The 24,003-nt window shown below is 37.9% G+C and overlaps 1 protein-coding gene and 1 long non-coding RNA gene across 2 annotated transcripts in view; both read left to right on the top strand.

Annotated features, from left to right (window-relative positions):
* The window catches only part of LOC131401604 (uncharacterized), a 39,678-nt gene extending 22,303 nt beyond the window's left edge, over positions 1–17,375 (top strand). The window contains exon 3 of the long non-coding RNA XR_009217778.1: positions 17,167–17,375. This is a non-coding gene — a long non-coding RNA (uncharacterized LOC131401604). The remainder of the gene's footprint in view (positions 1–17,166) is intronic.
* Positions 17,376–17,399: 24 nt separating this feature from the next.
* LOC131401603 (5'-3' exoribonuclease 2-like) lies at positions 17,400–21,638 on the top strand. The gene is made up of 3 exons (XM_058536884.1): positions 17,400–17,488; positions 19,442–19,553; positions 21,292–21,638. The coding sequence occupies exons 1-3, from the start codon at positions 17,471–17,473 to the stop codon at positions 21,393–21,395; spliced, it is 234 nt and encodes a 77-aa protein (XP_058392867.1). The 5' UTR covers positions 17,400–17,470; the 3' UTR covers positions 21,396–21,638.
* The last annotated feature ends 2,365 nt before the right edge of the window (positions 21,639–24,003 follow it).

Genomic DNA, 24,003 nt, shown 5'->3' with positions numbered 1-24,003 from the left:
CAGCAGGTTAGACTGGGCACGTTCTTATGGCGGAGGCAGGGGTGCAAGAGCGAGCAAGACAAATCATGCAAAGGGCAAGAAGGGATGCACACCCAATTTTGAAACCTCTGAGTCATGCTTGCTAACATTCCGTTGGCCAAATAAACTCTCAAGGCCAAGCCAGAGTCAGAGAAGGAAGGGTTACAAAGTTACAGGGAAGGGGTGTGGAGGCATGGAAACCATTCTTGAAGGCATTGATGCAATTAACCTGCCACAATTGGCAATGAGTAAAAATCATGCCTTCTCTTGCTTCAGTATCCCTTAGAATTGTCACCTCTATATTGAACCCTCTGGACAAGCCAGGCATTGAAGACCAACCTATCATAAATGAACTCTTGTTTGTAAACATGTGTCAGCCCCCCTCCCAAATTGTGGCTGCCACAAATAACAAAGACTGAGCCTCCATCAGTCAAGTTTAATGTTGTGATCAAATTGTTCAACACAGGATCATTACCGAGCGAACTGAATCCTAAATGATAAGTTGACTCAAAGTAAATAGTTAGTCTTTTCTCTGTATCCCCAAACTAAGAATTCCTAGGGTCAAAGAAAGAGAAGGAGAAGGACTAGTGGCCTGGAAGAGGAGCTCTCTGGTCAAGAGTTCAAAGCCCAGCTCAGCCCGCTACAGCTGTGTAATGATGGGAAAGTTACTTAACCTCTCTGAGCCTCAGTTTCCTCATCTTCAAAATGGAGAGTAACCATTCATTCACGCTTTCATTCAAAATATTTATGAAGAATCCACTGACTATACTTCCCTGCACTTATGGAGCTCAGAATCTAATTGGAGACACTCAAGAAGAAAAGAAATTATAATACAGAGCTAGAAAGCATGAAGCCTTAGAGGACACGCAGAGGTGACATCTAATCCTACTTGAAGAGATCTAAAGAGTGCTTCCTGGTGGAAGTGACGACTAAGCTGAGACTCAAAGAGAGGGTAGAAATTAGTCCAATTTTGAGGAAAGGTGTCCTAGGAAGAGAGAATGGCAGATGCAAAGTCCTAAAGCCAAGAATATGTTTTCCTTTCTAGTTTTAAAAACAAGCTCTGGTATAAGCATGGAAAACAGAAGAATATTCTAGAGCATTCACTCACACACAACAAAAACCCCCTGGGGATCTCATTAAACCTCAGGTTCTGGTTCAGCAGATCTGGGCTGGGGCCTGAGATCCTGTTTATCCAACAAAGGGATGCTGATGCTTCTGGTCCACGGACCACACTTTGAGGAGGCAGGCTGGAGAGTGGCCATGGAAGGGAGGACATGTACATTTTAAATTTTCCTTCTTCTCTCCTTGGCACTCAACACTTTATGGGGGACGAAGAGCAAGGCAGGATGGTGATAACTTTGCGAGCAGTGCGAATCCTAGCCAAGTCACAAAACAGTTCCAGGAAGGAAGGGAGATGTTGGTTCCCTGAAAGTTTCCAGGAAACCAAAATATTTCCCAAGGCTTTGTCATCAAGTCCTTCAACTCTCTGTGAAACGCTGGAATTCTGCTCCATTGACACTCCTGCTTACCAACATAACTCTTTTAAGTGTATGTGCCAAAGTAGCCTATACGTCAGTGAGCTTTGTTTATCCCCTGGGGCTCTCGTTACAGTCTTACTGGCCATTTCTTTAAAGGCAGGGGGAGTCTTTGTTAAAGGGTAAGCCAGTCGGTCAGAAGACAAGCCATTTCCTGAAGCCGTTTCCATACTCTGTGACAGGCGCTGGAGAGGCAGGCTTGCAGCCACACGCCAAAGAACTTAGGAGAAAACAAAACGGTAGGCAGATGTTCTTGGTCATGCCATTGCACTAGGATCTATTATTTCCTCAAAACTCTGGAAATTCAAAGGGTTGCAGAACATAGAAGATAAAATGGTAATCTGGAACAGAAAGTCTTGTTTCTCACCAGCGCATGGAACGTGGGAAGAGCGCCCCACCCATCAGTGCTCTGAATCACCCAGAGAGTCCTGGGGCTGGTGAGATCTGCAATTCCACATTAAGCCATGAAGAGAAGATTTCAGCGTCAGCTCCTGCCGGCACCTGCTGTCCTCAAATGTTGCTTCATAGTGTATTTGAAAGCAAGAAAGAGCTTTAACCCTGTGAGGGAGAAATCAGAACTGGAATCAGTACCAAGATTAGTACAAACATGATCCCAGGGGTCATATCTATAGGGGCATGGGTCTTATAAATACAGAGAGAGAGAAATATAGCAACACAGACTAGAAGGATAAACCTTAAAATGTTAACAGTGATTATCTCTAGCATGGCAGGCAGTGCAGGCAAACTCAAAAGCCATTCTTAACCTCTTCGCCACTGATAGCTCTCGCTCTAGAAGCTAGAAAGCCAAATACTTGTTTTGTCAAATTCTTTTGTAACTAGGAGTGGTCATGTGACACAGTTCTGACCAAATAGGTGAAAGGGAAATCTGCTGAGGGGTTTCTGGGAAAAGCTTCTGTTTCCTGTCAAAGGGAGAGGCATAAAAGGAGAGGCTGCTGTTTCTGCCCCATCCCTCTTCTTTCTGCCTTGAACATGGTCGTGATGTCTGGAGCTATGGCACCCACCTTGCAACCATAAAAAACATTTTGATGAAAAGCCAACATGCTGCTAGTGGATTGGAAAACCGGGAAGAGCCTAAATCCTTTACAATACCACTGAGCAATAGAACCAATACCAGCAACACCTAACTCTGGGCTTCTATTCTTGCAAAAAAAATAATTCCCTATTTAATTAAGCCACTGGATCTTAGTTAATTGAGTTTGGAATATGTCAGTGAAAAAATAAGACAGTCTAGTGTGAGATGGAAGACCATAAATAAATAAGGAAGTTATAGCATGTTAGGAAGTGGCAAGCGCTATGAAAAGAAAATCAGGATTAGGGGCAGGAGAAGCATGAATGTCAGGGTAGGAGAAAAGGAGGCAGTACGAAATAGAGTTGCCAGAGGAAATACTATTGATAACAAATGATTGGAACAAAGATTTGAAGGAGGTGAGGGAGTTGGCCATGTGGGTATCAGGACAAGAACATTCAAGGCAGAGTGAGCATCCAGGTCAAGATTCCTAAAGAGCAAGTGAGCTTGGCGTGTCTGAAGAATCCTGAGCAGGCCAGCATGGGTGGAGCAGAGGGAAGTGAGATTAACAGAAGATGAGGTCAAGGAGGAAAAGAGGGTCAGATCGTACAGGGCCTTGTGGGCCATCAGGAGGACTTTGGCTTTTACTGAGTAAGGTGGGAGCCATAGAGGGTTGTAGGCAGAGAAGGGATGTGACCTGACTCAGGAGTTCACAGGTGCCCTCTGGCTGCTGCAAGGAGAATAGACCAAAGGTGGGGCAGGGAAAAGGCAAGAGGGGAAGCAGAAAGACCCTTTATGAGGCTATTTCCATAATCCTGGCTACAGACAATAGGACTTGGAACAGAATAGAAGCAACAAAGGAACAGACAGGCGATCAGATTCTGGATACATTCTGAGGAAGGGTCAACAGGATTTGCTGATGGATCAGAGATGGAGGGTAAGAAGAAAGGCAGAGTCAAGGATAACTCCATGGCCTTGTGCTGAGCAATAGAAGGATAGGGAACCCTCCATGGATATGAGAGGTGGGGGATCAGAAGCTCAGATTGGAACAGGTTACATTTGTGACATCTGTTAGACATCTCAGTGGGGGCACTTGGTAGGTGGTTGGTTATATGAGTGTAGAATTCAGGAGAAGGAGCTGGACTGCACATTGTTTAATATTTTGGGGTCATTGCTAATGTTGTTTATGGCTGTGAGACTGGATGAGATCTATGGTGTAGAGAAAAATGAGTACTTCCATGGAAAATGATGTATTGTCAGAGCACACATCTCCAGGTTGTCCAATTCTGATCTATGTGGGAGATATTTTACAATTCTGTAAATTTTAAATAACTGACAGAGATGCAAAATAATTCCATGGAAAAAACAGTTTTGCGTCCATTTGCACATTCATTTCAATATTCCTGAAATTATATATATGTATTATAATTCATAGGTATTATAATGCATATATATGTAATACATATATAACATATAGGTATATGAAATTTTATATGTATTTTATAATATTAATAATTATACGTATAATTATATAATATATAATTAAACATTATATTATATATATTATGTATATATAATTATCAATGAGGGAGCCAGGCAGATGTTATAACTGGGTCAAAAGAGAACAGCAAAGAACAGACATATACATGTATTATGTAATATATATTATGTATTATGTATACATTATATATATTATATGTGTATTATGTATTATGTATACATGATATACATTGGATAAATTGCATATATATTATGCAATATATAATATATATCATGTATACACTATGCATATTATATGTATATTATGTATTATGTATACGTTGTATACATTATATGTGTTTTATGTATTATGTATACATTATGTGTATGATGTATTATGTATACGTTGTATACATTGTATATATTATATATTATATACATATATGTCTGTTCTTTGTGTTCTCTTTTGAGCCAGTTATAACATCTGCCTGGTTCTTTCACTGATTGATGAGTGGAATAAAATCCTTAATGTATGCTCATTTTATATCTGTATGAGTCACGATTTTATCTTTTTTTCTTGCTTGAGGAAAATTCACCCTGAGCTAACATCTGTTGCCAGTCTTCCTCTATTTTGTATGTGGGGCACTGCAGCAGCATGGTCCCTGACGAGTGGTGTGGGTCTGCACCTGGGAGCCGACCCTGGGCCACCAAAGTGGAGCACACCAAACTTAACCACTAGGCCATGGGGCCAGCCCCCATGAGTTTATCTTTTTTAGATCACACAGCTCCTAAGAGGCAGAGCTGGGATTTAAACCTAGGCAGCCTGGCTCCTGAACCTCCACTCTTAAACCCCACCCTCCATCAAATGAGCTAATGTACATGGACGCACTTAACTCACAGTAGACACTCAACACATGGTGGTGTTGGGATTGCTAAGAAGCAAGTATTCTGTTTGACCAGAACCTTCATAAAACACACAGTCTCTCACCGTTTTGGAAGTGAAGGCAAAGGATGTCAGTATGACCCCTGATGTCTGGGACTGGGATCCGGGTGTGGTCTTCCTGGTAATCCATCTTCTGTAATCTTCCCGTACCTGGAGATGGAGACACATCACGGGGAGATGAATCACTCCCAGATGCAGGGAAGTATGCTGGCACAGGCATGTCCCCTGGAAGGAGGGGCATCAGGGACAGCGAGGGCAGCAGCTACATACCCGGTGGTTGAGCAGACAGTGAATGAGGAAGATGAAGGCCCCCTGCAGGCTGTTGATGATGGTGAACAGGTAGGCCATGATACCAGCCAAGGGTCCAATCTGGAAAATGCCCAACACCCGGGAGCTCCCCAAGATGAAGAGCTGGGCAAATGCTTTGAATGTCAATAACCTGGAGGAGAAGGTTTGCAGAGGATAAGGTTCTGGGAGGTGGCTGTTGTCCTCATGGGACACACTCCCAGGAATGGTCTGAGGCTGCCACCATGTGACCCACCACCTAGATGGAAATAAACGTGGGGTGGAGCCTCCAAGCCTAGGTGTAGGGAAATCGAATCCTATAGGCATTTAAAAGGCTATTGGCCTACAGATACACATCGGCACAAAGATGTGTGGACACATGTATTTAATGCAATATTTTCATTAGTAATGAAAGGCTAGAAGGACCCATGTGTCCAAGATTTTAGAACACGTTAAATGAACAATGAAGCCATACAATGAAATACCATGAAGCCTTCTTTTTTTTACTGAGGTAAAACTCACATAACATAAAGTTCACCATTTTAACCATTTAAAGTACGATTCGGTGGTATTTAGCACATTCACAGTGTTGTACAAACATCACCACTATCCAGTTCCCAGACACATTTATCACCCCAAAAAGAAACCCCGTACCTATTAAGCAGTCATCCCCCATTTCCTTCTCCCCCAATTAGAAACAACTCAAATGTCCATCAACAGATGACTGGATAAACAAAACGTGGTCCATCCATATAGCAGAATATTACTCAGCCATGAAAAGGAGTGAAGCACTGACACACGCTACAACATGGATGAACCTTGAAAACATGATGCTCAATGAGAGAAGCCAGTCACAAAAGTCCACATAGCATATGATTCCATTTATATGAAATGTCCAGAATGAGCAAATCCATAGAGACAGAAATCAGATTATACAACTGTTTTTTAAAATGAGATGAGAGTGACAATATACTATAGTGGGTAAGGCTCTGGGTCAGACTGCCTGTGTTTAAATTCTGATCCATTCACTAACTTTGCGGCCTTAGTAGGTTACTTAACATCACTGTGCCTCAGTTTCCTCACTTTGAGATAAGGATGACAACACAATGCCTACCCTATAAGCTTGTTCTACCAATTAATGAGATAGCATTAGACCTAAAGGTGCTTAGAACAATGTCTGGCACAAAATAAACATTTTTGTTAGTTGTTTTTAACCTTAAGTACTGATATGAAATAAGCTACCTATTATGTGGAAAAAAACCAAGCGCAGAATGATATGTACAGTATCCTGTCATTTATGTAATAGAAGATGGATGTGTAAGTATAGAATATTCTGGAAGGAAGCTCAATTCAGGTGATAATGGTTGCTTGAGGTGGGAGAGATCTGGGGACCTGAGGAGTCAGGGAAGAGAGAAGGAATTAGTTTTCAGGTGTTTCCTTTTTTAATGCTTAATTATTCTTGCCATGGCATACATTAACTTTATTCTAACTTTTTGCACTAATTTTTAAAAAGTAATTTTTAGAAAAAAATATTTAAGATGGATGAAGGATTGGACTCTGACGGGAAAACAAACAAGGGACCATCATTAGGTTACCGACAATAAAACCTAGACAATGTCTGGTTTGGGTGGGTTCTTAAAATGAACATTAGTTGAATGGTGAAATTAAGAAACACAGATGCTCTATAAGAATACGAAAAAGTCCCACCTCTGTATGATAGAATAATATATATGAAGGTAAAATAACGAGATAGTGTATTTCATCTATTAAATCAGCAAAACAACAAAAATGATAAACCCCAATGCTGGCAAGGCTGGAGGTAAACAAGCACTCTTGTGAATGGAAATAACTTTTCTGGAAAACGATTTGCAATATACACTAAAAGTGTTACAATCCAACCTACCCTTTGAGTCAGGCAATTTCATGCCTAGTGTTATGATTAAATAACCACAGATGTGGAAGAAAATTTACCTACAAGGATGTTCAAGACAATACTGTTTATAATAGCAAAAACAAAAACAAGTCAGAAATAACTTAAATGTCCATAAATGAGGGATGATTTAAGTAAACTGTGCTGGCTCCTTACGCTGAACAGTTATAGAATAAAAGGATAGTTGACAAATTTCTAATCAAACAAGAAAAATTTTATGACGTGTTATTAGAAGAGTATTATTTAATTTTCAAATATTTGGGGGATTTTCCAGACTTTTTTTCTGTTATTGATTTCTAATTTAGTTCCGCTGTCAGAGAACATGCTTTGCATAATTTGAATCTTTTAAAAGCTTATCTGATTTGTTGTATGTCCCAGGATATGGTCTTGGTAAATGTTTCATTTTGACTTTAAAAAGATATATGTGCTGCTGGTATTGGGTGGAGTGTTCTATAAATGTTATCACGTTTGTTGATAGGATATGAAAGACTTGAACAATATTTACTGATTTTCTGTCTCCTTGTTCTGTCAATTATTGGTAGGGGTGTGGAAATCTCCTATTATAATTTTTTGGATTTGTCTGTTTCTTCTTTTAGTTCCATTGTTTTTTGCTCCTTGCATTTTGAAGCTCTTTTATTAGGTACATAAATGCTTAGGATTGTTACGTCTTCTTGATGAATGTACTCCTTTATCATTATAAAGTGGTCCTCTTTATCCCTGGTAATATTCTTTGCTCTGAAGTCTACTTTGTCCCATATTAATGTAGCCAGATCTTTTGACTAGTGCTAGCATGGTCTATTTCCATCCTTTTACTTTTAGCCTGTTTGTGTCTTTATATTTAAAGTGTTTGTTTTCGTAGGCAACATACACTTGGGTCTTGCTTTTTTATAGTTTGATGATCTCTGCCCTTTTTTTTTTATTGTGGCAAAATATACGCAACATAAAAATTGCCATTTTAACCATTATAAGGTTTAGAATTCAGTGACATTAAGTACATTTACAATATTGTGAAACCATTGTGACTCTTCATTTCTGTAACTTTTTCATCATCCTAAACAGAAACTCTATACCCATTACACAATAATTCCCCGTTCTCCCTTCTCCCCTACCTTCTGTCTTATGAATTTGCCTATTCTAGGTACCTAAGATGAGTGGAATCATATAGTATTTGGCATTTTGTGTCTGGCTTATTTCACTTAGCATGTTTTCTAGTTTCATCCATGTTTAGCATATGTCAGAGTTTCATTCATCTTTAAGGTTGACTAATATCCCATTGTATGTGTTTATCACATTTTGTTTGGACACTTGGGTTATTTTTACCTTTTGACTATTGTGAATAATGCTGCTGTGATCATTGGTGGACAAGTATCTGTATGCCACATCAATGCTTTGGGTGTATACCTGTGAGTGATTCCTGCTTTCATTTCTTTGGGTATATACCTATGAGTGGAATTGCTACCTCATATGGTAATTCCATGTTTACCTTTTTGAGGAACTGCCACACTGTTTTCACAATCTCTGCCTTGTAATTGGGGCATTTAGAACATTTACGTTGAATGTGATTATTGATATGGTTAGATTTAAATCTGTCATCTTACTGTTTGTTTTCTGTCTCATCTGTTTTTTGTTTCCGTTCTCCATTTCTTCTTCTTTTGGTTTAAGTATTTTTTATGATCTCGTTTTATCTCTTTTTTTAGCCCTTTAACAATTAATTCATTCAACCATCAATTTCTTCACTTTGTGTCCTTGGCTCATACAGTCCTCCATTCGTTAGCTTTCTGATCTTGGGAAAATGACTTAAACTCTCCTAAACTCGAAAGAACTGGAGCTTCTTGCATTACACCGCACTGCTCCCTACCATCTCTATCCTCTGGTCATTTCTGTATGAGAGCTGAAATAAGGCAGAGTGTCACCTTGTTTGACCTCAACTGAAACGTGTGTGTTGATAGACTGAAATTTTTCACTGCTCTGCTCATGTTTGCGAATGACCATGAGAATGCTGCAAATACTGATTTGGGATTCCAAAAAACTTTTAGTGAGTAGGTGAATTCACAAATATGGAACTTGTAAATAATGAAGATCAGCTATATATGTACCACATAGGGTGGTTGTGTGGGTTAAATCAATTAATACAAGTTAAGTTCTTCAAACAGTGCCTTAACACAGACTCATTTGATGTTTCAGAAATTTATTTGGTAAGTTAGTTTTTAGTAGTTTGTATGTCCAGGTATAAGTGAGGATATTTTTATGTCTAATTTTTGGTGACATTGCGTAGTGTAGAATTGTGCTCTTTTCATGTGGTGAAATCCAGGTTTCCTACCCTGCTTTTTTCCTGTCACTCGTCTACTTCATTTAGTCCTTTTTTTTTTTGCAAACATGCAGGCATGGCTTTAAGGGCAGGAAGGATTAATGATGAACAAAAGCGATGTTGCTCCCTGACCCTACATTCTGCTTTCTTCACTATGATGGTTTTTTTTGGAGCTGGCTGCTACATTTTTTAGGCAGCTTTATTGAGATATGATTCACATACCATACAATTCACCCATTTAAAGTTTATAATTCAGTGGTTTTTTTTAATATATTCACAGATGTGTGTAACCATCACCACAGTAAATTTTAGAATATTTTCATCACCTCAAAAAGAAGCCTGAACCCTTCAGCTACCATCCCTTTATCCCCTGACCCTGTTTACCCCATCCCTAAGCAACCACTAAGCTACTTTTTTGTCTCTATAGATTTCCCTATTCTGACTTTCCTATGAATAGAATCATATAGTATATGGGTTTTTTTTGGCTGGCTTCTTTCACTTAGCATTATATTTTCAAGGTACATTTATGTTGTAGCATATGTCAGTATCTCATTCTTCTTTATGACCAAATAATGTTTCATTGTGTGGATATACCACATGTTGTTTATCTGTTTGTGTGTCAATGGACATTTGGGTTGTTTCCACCTTTTGACTATTATGAGTGATGCTGTTACATTCATGTACAAGTTTCTGTGTGGACACGTTTCCATTTGTTGGATATATACCTAGGAGTAGAATTGCTGGGTTACATGGTAGCTCTATGTTTAATTATTTGAGAAACTGCCAGACTATTTTCCAAAGTGGCTGCAACATTTTACATTCCTGTAGCAGTGTTTGAGGGTTCCAGTTTCTCCACATTCTCACTAACACTTGTTATCTAACTTGTTAATTTTAGCCATTGTAGTGGGTATGAAGTGGTATCTTATTGTGGTTTTGATTTGCGTTTCCTTTATGACTAATGATACTGAGCAACTTTTCATGTGCTTATTGGCCATTTGTATATCTTCTTTGGAGAAATATCTGTTCAGATTCTTTGCCTATTTTTAAATTGGGTTGTCTTTTTATTACTGAATTGTAAGAAGTTTTTTTGGGGGAGGAGGTGGGGAAGATCAGCCCTGAGCTAACTTCTGTTGCCAATCCTTCTCTTCTTGCTGAGGAAGATTGGCCCTGGGCTAACATCCGTGCCCGTCTTCCTCTACTTTATATGGACGCAGCCACAGCATGACTTGATACGCGGTACTTTGGTCTGTGCCTGGGATCAGAACCCATGAACCCTGGGCCGCCAAAGTGGAGCGCGCGAACTTAGCCACTACACCACCAGGCTGGCCCCAAGAGCTTTTTAATATATGTTCCGAATACAAGGTCCTTATTAGATATATGATTTGCAGATATTTTTTCCCATTCTAGATTGTCTTTCCACTTTCTTGATAGTGTCTTTTGAAGCATAAAAGTTCTTAATTTTGATGATGAAGTTTAACTTATTTATTCATTTATTTAGTTGCTTCTGCTTTTGGTGTCAGATCTAAGAGTCCATTGCCAAATACAAGGTCATGAAGATTTATGCCTGTGTGTTCTTCTAAGTGTTTTATAGTTTTAACTCTTAAATTGAAGTGTATGATCCATTTTGAGTAAACTTTTGCTTATGGGATAAGGTTAGGGTCTAACTTCATTCTTTTGCATATAGCTATTCAATTGTCACAGCACCATTGGCACCCTTGTGAAAAATCAGTTGACCATAGGTGTATAGGTTTATTTCTGGTCTTTCAGTTCTGTTCCATTGATCTGTGTGTTTGTCCTTGTACCAGTACCACACTGTCTTGACAACTGTTGCTTTGTAGTAACTTTTGCAATTGGGAAGTATGAGTCTTACACTATTTATTCTTCTTTTTCAGAATTGTTTTGTTAGTTGTAGCTTGTTGCCTTAGAATTCCGTATGAATTTAGAATCAACTTCAGAGCATGAGTTTTGGATTTCTTTGGTTAATTTATTCCTGGTTTTGGATACTATTGTGAATGGAATTGTTTTCTTAATTTTACTTTTGGGTTTTTCAATGCAAATGTATAGAAATTCAATTGGGTTTTGTATATTGATCTTGTATCCTGCAACCTTGCTGAACTCATTTATTACTTCTAATAGATTTTGGTAGACTCCTTAGGATTTTCTATATACAGGATCACTTCATGCAAATAGAGATAGTTTTACCTCCTCCTTTCCGATATAGATGCCTTTTCTTTCTTTTTCTTGCCTAATTGCCCTGGTTAGAACCTCTGCTACAATTTAGAATAGTAATGGCAAGAGTGGAAATCTTTGTCTTGTTCCTAATCTTAAAGGGAAACCATCCAGTATGTCACCATTAAGTATGATGTTAACTGGAGATTTTTTGTAGATGCCCTTTATATTGAGGAACTTCCCTTCTGTTCCTAGATTATTGAGTTTTTTTTTAAATCATGAAAGCGTGTTGGATTTTGTCAAATGCTTTTTCCTACATCTGCTGAGATGGTCTTGTGATTTTTTGTTTTTCATTCTATTTGTATGATGTATTACATTAATTATTTTTGGATGTTAAACCAACTTTGCATCCCTAGGATAAATCCCACTTGGTCATGGTGTATAATTCTTTTTATATATTGCTATATTCAGTTTGCTAGTATTTTGTTGAGGACTTTTACATCCATGTTCGTAAGAGATATTAGTCTGTAGTTTTGTTTTCTTTCTTTTTTTTGTTTTTTGGTGAGGAAGATTAGCCCTGAGCTAACATCCGTTGCCAGTCTTCCTCTCCTTGCGGAGGAAGATTGGCCCTGGGGTAACATCCGTGCCCATCTTCCTCTATTTATTTTTTTTCATATGGGACACCACCATAGCATGGCTTGACAAGCGGTACATCAGTCCATACCCGGGATCCAAACCTGTGAACCCTGGGCCGCCACAGTGGAGCGTGCAAACTTAATCTCTACGCCACCAGGCTGGCCCCTGTGGTTTTGCTTTCTTGTGACATCTTTGTCTGATTTTGGTATTGGGGTAATATTAGTCCCATAAAATGTGTTGGAAAGTGTTTCTTCCTCTTCTTTTTTTTTTTTTTTTTTTGGAAGAATTGGTGTTAATTCTTCCTTGAGTGTTTGGTAGATTTCAGCGGTGAAACCATTTAGGCCTGGGCTTTTCTTTGTGCATAGTTTGTGGATTACTGATTCAATCTCTTCACTTATTATAGGTTTATTCAGATTATCTTGAGTCATTTTTGTAGTTTGTGTTTTTCTAGTAATTTGTGTATTTCATCTAAGTTATCTAATTTGTGTACTATTATTCATAGTATTTGTTTATAATCCTTTTTGTTTCTGTAAGGTTGGTAATCTTGTCCTCTCTTTTTCTTTTTTTTCCTCCAGTTTTGTCTTTTTTTTTATTGATGTTTTAATAGTTTTTAACATTGTGAAATTTTGGGTTGTATGTTTTTGTTTGTCCGTCACCATATATATGTCTCCCTTCACCCCTTGTGCCCACCCCCCACCCCCATTGCCCCTGGTAACCACAATACAGTTTTCTCTGTCCATGTGTTGGTTTATATTCCACATATGAGTGAGATCATACAGTGTTTGTCTTTCTCTTTCTGGCTTACTTCATTTAACATAATACCCTCCAGGCCTATCCATGTTGTTGCAAATGGGACGATTTTGTCTTTTTTTATGGCTGAGTAGTATTCCATTGTATATATATACCACATTTTCTTGATCCAGTCATCAGTCGAGGGACACTTAGGTTGCTTCCACTTCTTGGCTATGGTGAATAATGCTGCAGTGAACATAGGGGTGCATAAGGCCCTTTGGATTGTTGATTTCAGGTTCGTTGGATAGATTCCCAGTAGTGGGATAGCTGGATCATAGGGCATCTCTATTTTTAATTCTTTGAGGAATCTCCCTACCGTTTTCCATAGAGGCTGCACCAGTTTGCATTCCCACCAGCTGTGTATGAGGGTTCCTGTTTCTCCACATCCTCTCCAGTGTTTGTTGTTTTTTGGCTTGGTGATTATAGCCATCCTAACGGGCGTGAGGTAATAGCGTAGTGTTGTTTTCTCTCTTTTGTTTTTGATTCAAGTAATTTGAATCTTCTCTCTTTTTCTTGGTCAGACTGGACAGAGGTTTGTCAATTGTGTTGATCTCTTCAAAGAACCAGCGTTTTCTGATTTCCCTTTAGATTTCTTCTTCGACTCATTGGTTATTCATGAATGTGTTGTTTAATTCCCACATATTTATGAATTTGCCAAATTTATTCCTACTATTGATTTCTAATTTTATTTTATTATGGTTGGAGAACATACTTTGTATTATTTTTATGCTTTTAAATTTATTGGGGTTTGTTCTATAGCCCAACATTTGATCTGTTCTGGAGAATGTTCCTTATGTACTTGAGAATGTATATTCTGTTGTTGGATGGAGTGCTCTGTAGATGTCTGTTAGATCTGGTTGGTTTGTAGTGTTGTTCAAGTCGTCTATTTCCATGTTGATCTTCTGTCTAGTTGTTCTATACATTATTGAAAGTGGGGTATTGAAGTCTCCAACTATTGTTGAATTGTCTGTTTTCATTTCTATTAAAAGGTTCATGTATTTCAATACTCCGTTAATAGATGCATATATGTTTTTAATTGTTATGTCTTGAACTATTGACCATTTCATCATTATAAAATGTCACTATTTCTAGTATTCTTGTTTTAAAGTCTATTTTGTCTGATGTTAGTGCAGCCACTCCAGCTTTCTTGTGGTTGCTGTTTGCATGATATTCTTCCCCATCCATTTACTTTCAGTGTTTTTGTCTCTGTGAATCTCGTGTGTCTCCTGTAGACAACATATAGTTGAATCATGTTTTTTTTAAATCCCATCTAACATTCGTTCCTTTCTTCAGTTGAGGGTACTATTTTCTGATCATCTGGTAAATCCAAGAGATATTGAAAAGTTCTTTGAAATGAATTGTTTTTAGGGTTCAGAGTGGCTCTCCTTTTAGCTGCCCTTTGATTGAGGATCTCTTTAACGCAGCAGGAGACACGTTGGCTTGTGTTTGGCAAGGCTCTTGAGGAGTGAGTTCCTTTGGTGAGCATCAAAATCTTCTCTTGAAGAAAGAAACTCTAAGTTTACATAATTAATGTGTTGACTATATCTACAGTAACTCCTGAGAGGAAAGTATGTTCAGTTTTCTTATTGGGAATGCCTGGAGCTCTTTTCTCAAAGTTAGGACCTCCCCATGCACCCTTCCCCGTGCTATATTTTCTAGGTAGTGGAAGTAGAAATTCTCATGTAGCTATACGCAACATCCGTTGAAGAGCTACAATATGCCTAGTGGTGTGCTAGGCACTAAGGCCGAGGTTAGCAAGCCAGTGTACAGTTTTTGTAAATAAAGTTTTACTGAAACACAGCCATACCCATTCATGTCTGTATTCTTTAGGGTTGCTTTCACTCTACAAAGGCAGATATGAGTTGTTGCAACTAAGATCACATGGCCAACAAGTCTAAAATACTAACTATCTGGCTTCCTGGGGAGCATAAAGAAAGTGAGTCTGGATTCTCCTGAGTGTGGTGTCTATTTGGTGCAGGAGAGAGGAAAATGTGGACTTTGGAGTGTAGAGGTTAGTTGGATAGGCAGAGAGCCTCCTGCCTTCATAGAATTTGTTTTGTTATGTTTGGGGGTCATCAGGTTATCTTTTTCAATAGACCCCCCAAAAATTGACCTCCTGTTTTCCTTACCAGTTATCCCATTCACTGCTTCTGATTGAACCCCTCTTTCCTGATTCATAGCACGGAGTATGGAACACTGTCTGATAGCTTCTTCCCTATTCTGCCCTTAAATCTCTTTTGATATCCTTTTTTCCCAATTATAAATCCAAACTGAAGCTCAATCTCATTCCTTTCCCTCTCTCTCAAAGATAACCACTGTCCTGAAATTGGTGTTTATCATTCCTTTGCTTTTCTAATTTTGCTTTCATTGCATATGTATTCATCCCTGAACAATACCTAATATTGTTTTGTCTGTTTGATAACTTTGAATAAGTGGTATACTGTATGTATTCTTCTGCAGCTTGCTTTTTTGTCTTAGCAATATGTTTGTGACTATCCAGCTCTATTTCTTTGAATCTCACTTCTATTTGATATTCTACTATATGGACATATCACAGATTATTAATGCATTCTTTGGGCTCTTTTTTTTCCTAATTAAGTTGACCGTTTATTTATCTATTTTTAATAGCTTTATTGAGATATAATTTATATACCATAAAGTTCACCCATTTAAAGCGTACAATTCAGTGGTTTTTAGTATATATACAGAGTTGTACAACAATCACTATTATCTAATTTTAGGACATTTACATCACTCCCAAAAGAAATGTTGTACCCACTTGTGGTTACTTCCTATCTCCCTTCCCCTTCCTCTACCCTCAGATTAAAGCTAATCTATTTCTGTCTCTATTGGTTTGTTTATTCTGGATCATATAAATGGAATCTTTTGTGGTCTTTCATGACTGGCTTTCACTTAGAATGTTTTTGAGGTTCATCCATGATATAGCATGTACATAGTGGGCTTTTAAATTGTTCACAGTTTTTTGCTGTTACAAATGATGCTTTGCATGTGTTGGGGAACTATTATTTTTTAAGTGACTTTTACTATTAGTAACAGTAAAAACCTATCTCATATTCTTATCATCTGCTGAAGCTCTGGGAGAAAAAGACAAAGGTAATGTTTATCACAAAAGTATAATTGAGTGCCTCCAGGAGTGAGTAAGGCACAGTCCTTACCTCTTGAAGAATGCACAGTGTAGCTGGGTTAGAATGACAAATTAATTATAAAACCATGGAAGTGCTACAAGTGAATAAGCAAAATTCTGTGGAAATGCAGAAGGAAGAGCAGTTCATTTCTTAGGAGATGTGTACAAAGCGTTATAAAATGAACGACATTTGATCTGAGTCTGACCCTGGAAAATTACTAAGATTTCAGGAAGTGGGTGTTGAGAGAGAGGAAGCAGTGCGCAAAGACGTTGAGAGATGAGAGCGTTTTCCAGGAACTTAGACGAGATGGGGTGGACCTGAACAATATCGTGGTGGGACAGGAGACTAGGGTGGGTCCAGGCTCATTGGTTTACACCCGCTATGGGAATCACTGGGAGAATCAGGCAAGATTAAGATGCAGCCACATTTGTATTTTAGAAAAAAAAGCTCTGGCAGCATAGAGGGCAGGCTGGAGACAGGAGAGTCTAGAGGTGGGCAGTCCACACGAAGACCGTTCCAGTCTTGTAGGTGAGAGATGATGCCCTGATGCTGTTAGCGTTTTTCATGTTAAATTGACAGGACTTATTGGAATGGGTGGTAAGGGAAAAGAATTCTAAGGTGACTCCCCTGGTCTTTCGCTTGGACAACTGAATGATTTGGAAATTTGATAACTATCCTCCACATAGAGAAGATTAACTTGTGTTGGAAGCTGTCTCCTTTCTACAAATGAAATATCTACTTCAGTTTGCTTTAAGGAATAAGATAACTTATAATTTAAAGATTGCTTAAAGTGTTTTATTTCCAATTCAGAAATGAAACACAGGTATTTACTGAGCCTAGGTTATATCAATTTCAGACTTGAACAATCAAACTACTATTAATTATCATTTCCTCATAGCCAAAAGAATGCAATGGTGTAAAGATTCCTGTTGATGTCAGTAAACCTAATCCAAATGACGTGGAGTTTGGTAATCTGTATTTGGATATGAATGGAATCATCCATCCCTGTACTCATCCTGAAGACAAGTACGTAACCTGTTTTTGTCACTGACATCACCAGTTACAGAGGAGTACTATATTATATTACATTGTTTGCTTATCATTATAGACCGGCACCAAAAAACGAAGATGAAATGATGGTTGCAATTTTTGAATACATTGACAGACTTTTCAATATAGTAAGACCAAGATGACTTCTCTACATGGCAATAGATGGAGTGGTAAGTGCTAAAATAATTAACTTAGAGTCTTCCGTTTTTGTTTTTGCTGTGTTCCCAGTGTCTAGAATGAAAGTCAGCTAAATAAAGAAAAATATTGAGTGTGGTAAATTTGAGAAAGCAAGCCTCATCCTTCAGTCATGCATTCAAACACTTTTTATGCCTGTTTTGTACCAAGTACTGTGAAATGCTGGGGATGTTGGTGACTGCCCTTGCTTTTGAAGGGCTTACCAGTAAAGGGACAGAGACTTAGATAAATGAGTGAGGTTAGTTATTTATGGGCTTTATAGGCACTAGATAACACATGCAGCATGTTGAGGGAAGAAGGTGTCAGTGCTACTAAGAGAGTTGGAAGATAGAGAGGAGGTGACTTTTGTCCCATTTCTTGAAGGATAAAGAATAATTGGAGATTGGTGGGCAGTGGAAGGGGATGGATGGGACAGATATGGGGAGGGAGGACCTTATGGACTTCTCAAATGTGGCAGGTAAACACACTCTCCATGCCTATGATCACACTAACATATTTGGGCAACTGTAGGAGTTTTAGATTGGAAAGGGAAGTAGAGTGATGACTTGAAGAAGGCCTCACTTGCCATACTCAGGAGTTTGGATTTTATCCTATAGGCTGTGATTAGTCATCACAGGACCTTAAGAGGGGAATAACTTACTGACCTATGATAATAATATCAAGTAGCTTAGGTTATAATTGGTTAGCAAACTATATACCAGGGTTCAAGGAAAATTAAGGTAAATCATAAGCCTAAATTTATTTATCCATATGCAAATAGATTCTCTTTATCTTTTAGATTTAGCAATTGTAGTAGCTAATGGAATGATTTTGAAAATCCAGAAAACTTTGGGTCCAAGAAGATTAACTTTTCTGTGAGGTTCTCTTTACTCAAAGAAAAATCTTAGCTACCTGATAACTTGTTAAGTTGTAGTTAAAGTGGAGTAAAGAATAAAGGGAACAGGAATATGTCTTATTTGGAGCATATGCCAATTCACATTAGCTAAGTTTCTTGAAGAAAATTTTTAACTTTACTGCAGTATGCCCTTACTGCTAGATCAAGTATAAAATATGTACATATTTGTGTGCGTTGTGTATGTGCTCATGTCTGTAACATGTTTTTTTGTTAAAATATAAATGTAGATCACAGAACTTGGTGCTTGAAAGAATTAGATTAGGTGGTCTCATTTTACAAAAAAGGGAACTGTTTAAAAGAGAATATAAAATAACTTATTTTTTGTAGACAGGATACTTTAGAGTCCCTTCCAACCCCAAAACTCAGTTCAGTAACTTCAGAAACTTACAGTCCAGTTCACTTCATTTAGGTTTATCCAGTGATTTAAATTTCACTTGGTTAGAATGATTTAAAAGTACTTTTGGTAAAAACCTTGTTCCCTGTCTCCTGCTGTGCTTGTAGAGACAGAGTGGTGATTATGAAGCTTATTGTGGGAAGTACAAAATGGAAGTGCCTTGGGGTCCTATAGATCAAGTAGTTTTCTTTTGCTTTTATAGGGCATTGTGGATCTCATTTGGAGACCGTCCTTCCTCTTAGGCAAGGACAGAAGGAAGCTCTTCCTGATCCTGGTTCTGTAGTCATTGTCTGCTGGCTGAGTCTTTGAGTCAAGTGAGCTTTCTTCTTGGGTGCTTTGAAGCACCATAACCCAGTGGAATTGGCATTAGGTCGTGGGGCCTGCACTGTTAAGTGCTGTGGCTTCATAGGATGTTTGTCCATTTGATATGTCACTCACTGAGCTCAGCTTTTAGGTTCTTGGTCCAAATTTAAGTCCTCAGGATCTCCTGTCTGTCGTGAAAGGATTATTAGACATATTACTTACCTTTTCCATTTTAGTGTACTATTTTTATAAAAACAACTGATTCAAAATAATGTGCAGATTTAGTTGCAAATATTTTGAATAATATTATGTGAATGTGAAATACATGTTTTTCAGGAACCACGTGCTAAAATGAGCCAGCAGCGTTCGAGGAGGTTCAGAGCATCAAAGGAAGGAATGGAAGCAGCAGTAGAGAAGCAGCGAGTCAGGGAAGAAATACTGGCAAAAGGTAAAGAAAATGAGTCTTGAAGGTGGACTTTTTATAAGATGTATGCAGAAGGGGGAGGGGCGGCAACTTTTTCTTTCAAATAGATAAGGTTTTAATTTACTTAGAATCCCAGAATATGCAAGGAAAATTTATGTTCACTGTTGAGGAAAAGTTGTTAATGGAATTCTTCACTATTTGTTTCCAAACTCTGTAGTAAAAGAGAAACTTGGGAATACAAGGAGGGAATTCTGGTAGGGAGAGCAGATTGTCAGTCCCTCTCAGGACAAGTGCAGCTCTTCTGCTAACTTTTCTATATCTGTAAAACAGAAATATTTTAAGTGCTTCTTACTTCTTTTTTTCTAATGGGGGCTATTAGAAAGCTAGCATTCTGTAAACATTTTCCTCAAATCAGTCTTGGTAGCTTGCCTATTGCTTCCTCTTAGAACTCAGAGGTCTACATGAGGAGGCCTGGGATGATGTGATCCATATTCCAGGCTTTCACCAAGTCACACACACTGTCAGTCTAGATTGATGTAGCAGGAACCGAGGCAGTGAGGTACCCAGGGTTCTCTCAATTTTGAGGAGGGGAGGGGTGGGATGTGGCCATTTTTGCAATTCTTCAAAGCCTTGAAATTCCTGATGGGTACATAGGTAGGAGTTGGCTAAAGCTCAGAGAGGAGAAAGGTCAAGAGGTCTTCATGCCCACTCTGACTGGTTCTTTCCCAAGACACCTGTGTGTGAGATGGGGTGTGGTTGTAGCAGAGTGGTTTGTTTGGTGTTTTGTTACATAGGGCAATATGATAGACCAGGAAAGCCACAGTTTATTGGCTCAGGATATTACACTTGGAAGTTGAAAAAGGATACCATGGTGTAGTCAGGTCAAGCCTGCAATTATGATACATTCTATGTTATTTTAATTTGCTAGAAGTATGCGAGTATATAGTTACTTTTAGCTGTAGCTTATACTAATACTCTAAAACCTGTTTGTATCTATAACAGATTATCTTTGATTTTAAAGATGTCTTCTTTCTTGAACATGTTATGAAATATGTTTGTGTCTTGAGAAAAAGCTAATCAGTGATACAGAGGGAAAAATAGGATTTTTGTATCCCTCTAGCTGATATTTTTATTTCTTATCATTTATTTCTTATCATAAGCTGTGATAAATTCAGCATTTTAATTTGTTTTTCTTTTTTTTTTATAATTTTTATTTATTTATTTTTCCCCCCAAAGCCCCAGTGTATAGTTGTACGTCATAGATGCACATCCTTCTAGTTGCTGTACATGGGACGCAGCCTCAGCATGGCCGGAGAAGCGGTGCCTCGGTGCGCGCCCGGGATCCGAACCCAGGCCGCCAGTAGCAGAGCGCGCGCACTTAACGGCTAAGCCACGAGGCTGGCCCTAATTTTGTTTTTCTAAGGCACCTTTATTTTAAGAACTGGTATCAAATTAGAACCCCTAACCCGTGTGTGTATTCTGCTGCAGAGGGCCTTAGGAAGAACATCATAATTTTTATATTTTTATATAACAATATAGTATCTTTTGTGTACTATATATTGTTTGACACTTCTGTTAAAGCTTTATTTAAATTTGAGGAGAGGAATCTTATTTTCTTCCCAGAAAGGGGAACATTGTTCCTCAAGTGACAATACTTCTCATTTTTTTGTATTTGAACTTACTGTTTTTGTTGTTTGGGCTTAATATTGTGTAGTTTACCTCACTTTTTATGGCGATAACAAAACATTGCCTTTTTCTCTAGGTGGCTTTCTTCCTCCAGAAGAAATAAAAGAAAGATTTGACAGCAACTGTGTTACACCAGTAAGTAGTCTCAGACTTTGCTGGCTATTGCTAACTCTTAAATGATAGCTTAATTTATTTTCTTCTATCATTTTAGGGAACCGAGTTCATGGACAATCTTGCTAAATGCCTTCGCTATTACATAGCTGATCGTTTAAATAATGATCCTGGGTGGAAAATTTTGACAGTAAGTTTCACATTTTGGTACTTCAAAAAGATGAAGGTGATATTTGAGTCTATACTTTGATATGACTGATAGTATTTTTTTCTTTTTTCCCCCCTGTGAAATCCTAGTTGACTGTCAGAGGAAAGGAGAGGCTGCCAGGGTTATTAGAAATGGGATGTCTTGCATGATCCAGTTTTAGACAGTCGAATTTTCTCTCAATGCCAATTTTTTGTCCTCGTACCGTCACTATGAAGCCATAAAATGGTACTCATGGTTTAAAAAATATCTATTTATGTATGAAAGTAATTTTTAAATGAAAATTTCTATTTGAAATCAAAATATAGCAAAATTAAAGTCGTGGGTCTGCCTTTAAAGAATCACTGTGTTCTCCTAAGTATTTACGTAAAATTTAAACAAACTGTTGTGTGATTTTAGGGTCATAAGCCTATTTCCCTGTTATTAGGTGTGGGAAATTGTGTTTACTGGGTGTCTTTTATTGATTGCTCCCAGGGTTTGTGTGCTTCAGTGCTGTGTCCTTAGGTGGCAGTGAGAATGGTGGAGACTTGTGACTGGTCGGTTTTGCTAATGGCTAAGTTTAACCCAGACATTTGATTTTCTATTCCATGCGGTAAGTAAACAGTTTTGGTGTTTAATACACACACACCTTATTAAGAAAAATTTCCAATTAATAACATCTTAATAGAATTATCCCAGTTTATTTTAAGATACTCAGTTCTGTTGATTTTTGTCCTAGAAAATTGGAGATGAGCTGAAAGTGTTAAAAACTGTCTTTTATAGGTTATTTTATCTGATGCTAGTGCTCCTGGTGAAGGAGAACATAAAATTATAGATTACATTAGAAGACAAAGAGGAAAAAATCACTTATGAATATCTGATTGACAAGCCATTATATAGAAAATGGTAAAATGTGATATTCCTCTGGTATAAATATAATAAATATATGTTTTCTCCTCCTTTAGCTCAGCCTAACCATGACCCAAACACTCATCATTGCTTATGTGGAGCAGATGGTAAGTTTCTTCTTTGGAATTTGAGTCTCTTGGATTAAACCGTAGCAAGTTGATGAGTTGGTGTATAGTAATGAATTATTCATGATTGCCTGGAAATTCTAAAGTGCCTTGCTGATTTTATGTTTGAGAGGAAATTAGTACTGAGTTATTTAATCTGTGATTAATGTTTACCTATCTTTAATTTTTTTCTTACATTTTTCTACCTTTTAATATGGCTGCACATACCTTTAAAATGGACGAGTGTTGACTCCTGAGTGGTAGTCTACACTCTAGGCCCATGTATCTGGGGGACATCTTGTTGACTGAGAACTACTAGGAAGTTTTAGGCATTTTGACTTTGCTGCCTCTGTTTGTGTGCTCCTTTGGGCTTTTCTTTGTGTTGGTGTCTTGTGTTATGGTAATGTCTTATGTCTTTGGTTATGGTAAGGATCTTCTGAAAGTGCTCACTGTTCAGTGTTTTGTCATTGTTGATTGATAGCTGATCTCATTATGCTCGGCCTTGCTACATATGAACCCAACTTTACCATTATTAGAGAAGAATTCAAACCAAACAAACCCAAGCCATGTGCTCTTTGTAATCAGTTTGAACATGAAGTTAAGGACTGTGAAGGTTTGCCAAGAGAAAAGAAGGGAAAGGTAAGAAATTTGAGATGGTAGTTGCCTCATTTTTAAAAATTTTATTTTATTTTTTTTGTGATAAAATATATATAATACAAAATATACCATTTTAACTATTTTTAAGTGTATAATTGAACAGCATTAAATATATTCAGGTTGCTTCATTTTTAAAATAAAGAGAAGACTATTTTTGATTAGATTTTTTACCTACTTACTCTGTTCCCTCTCATAGAAATGTGTCTTTGAAAACTCTTTAAAGACACATTCAAAAGCATGCGTGTGCTCATTCTTTCTACTCTCCACTTTTTCTAACATAGCTTGTAAGTATACGAGGCTTAAGTCTCATAGGTAATAATGTCCATGGCACATGATTTGTTTGTACAAGTAATGTTTCAAATGGTTATTCTTAAAAGGAACTACAAATCAAATATATTAAACTTGTTGATACTTTAAACTTGTTGATACTTTTAAGTTACTCCTAGTTTCTGCATATTTTGGGTTCACTTGATTATATCCAGTCTCTAAAGAGGTTTCTATCTGTTTTAAGAATATAGTACCTCTTTAAAAGACATAGTGAGTGAAAAAAGCAGGTAAGAAGTATACTGTATGCTCACAGAGAAGGGTCTAGAGGCATACACATCAAAATACTGGTTGGCTATCCGTCAGAGATTGGCAAACTCCAGCCCTCTAGATTTGGCCTATGAGCTAAGAATGGTTTTTACTTTATTTTTTATTTTTAAAGGAAGATTAGCCATGAGCTAACATCTGTGCCAGTCTTCCTCTATGTTATATGTGGGTTGCCACCACAGCACGGCTGACTAGTGGTGTAGGTCTACGCCTAGGATCCGAACCTGGGAAC

This window comes from Diceros bicornis, assembly GCF_020826845.1.
Source record: "Diceros bicornis minor isolate mBicDic1 chromosome 12 unlocalized genomic scaffold, mDicBic1.mat.cur SUPER_12_unloc_1, whole genome shotgun sequence".
In the NCBI taxonomy this organism is placed as follows: Eukaryota; Metazoa; Chordata; class Mammalia; order Perissodactyla; family Rhinocerotidae; genus Diceros; species Diceros bicornis.
The sequence above is the reverse complement of the archived record's forward strand: the minus strand, read 5'-3'. Positions and strand labels throughout refer to the sequence as shown.

What these genes read in the sequence shown, in the direction of transcription:
- LOC131401603 (XM_058536884.1), top strand. An exon ending in GGAAGAAATACTGGCAAAAG is followed by an intron (nt 19,554 to 21,291) that starts GTAAAGAAAATG and finishes CTTTTTCTCTAG; the next exon opens with GTGGCTTTCTTCCTCCAGAA.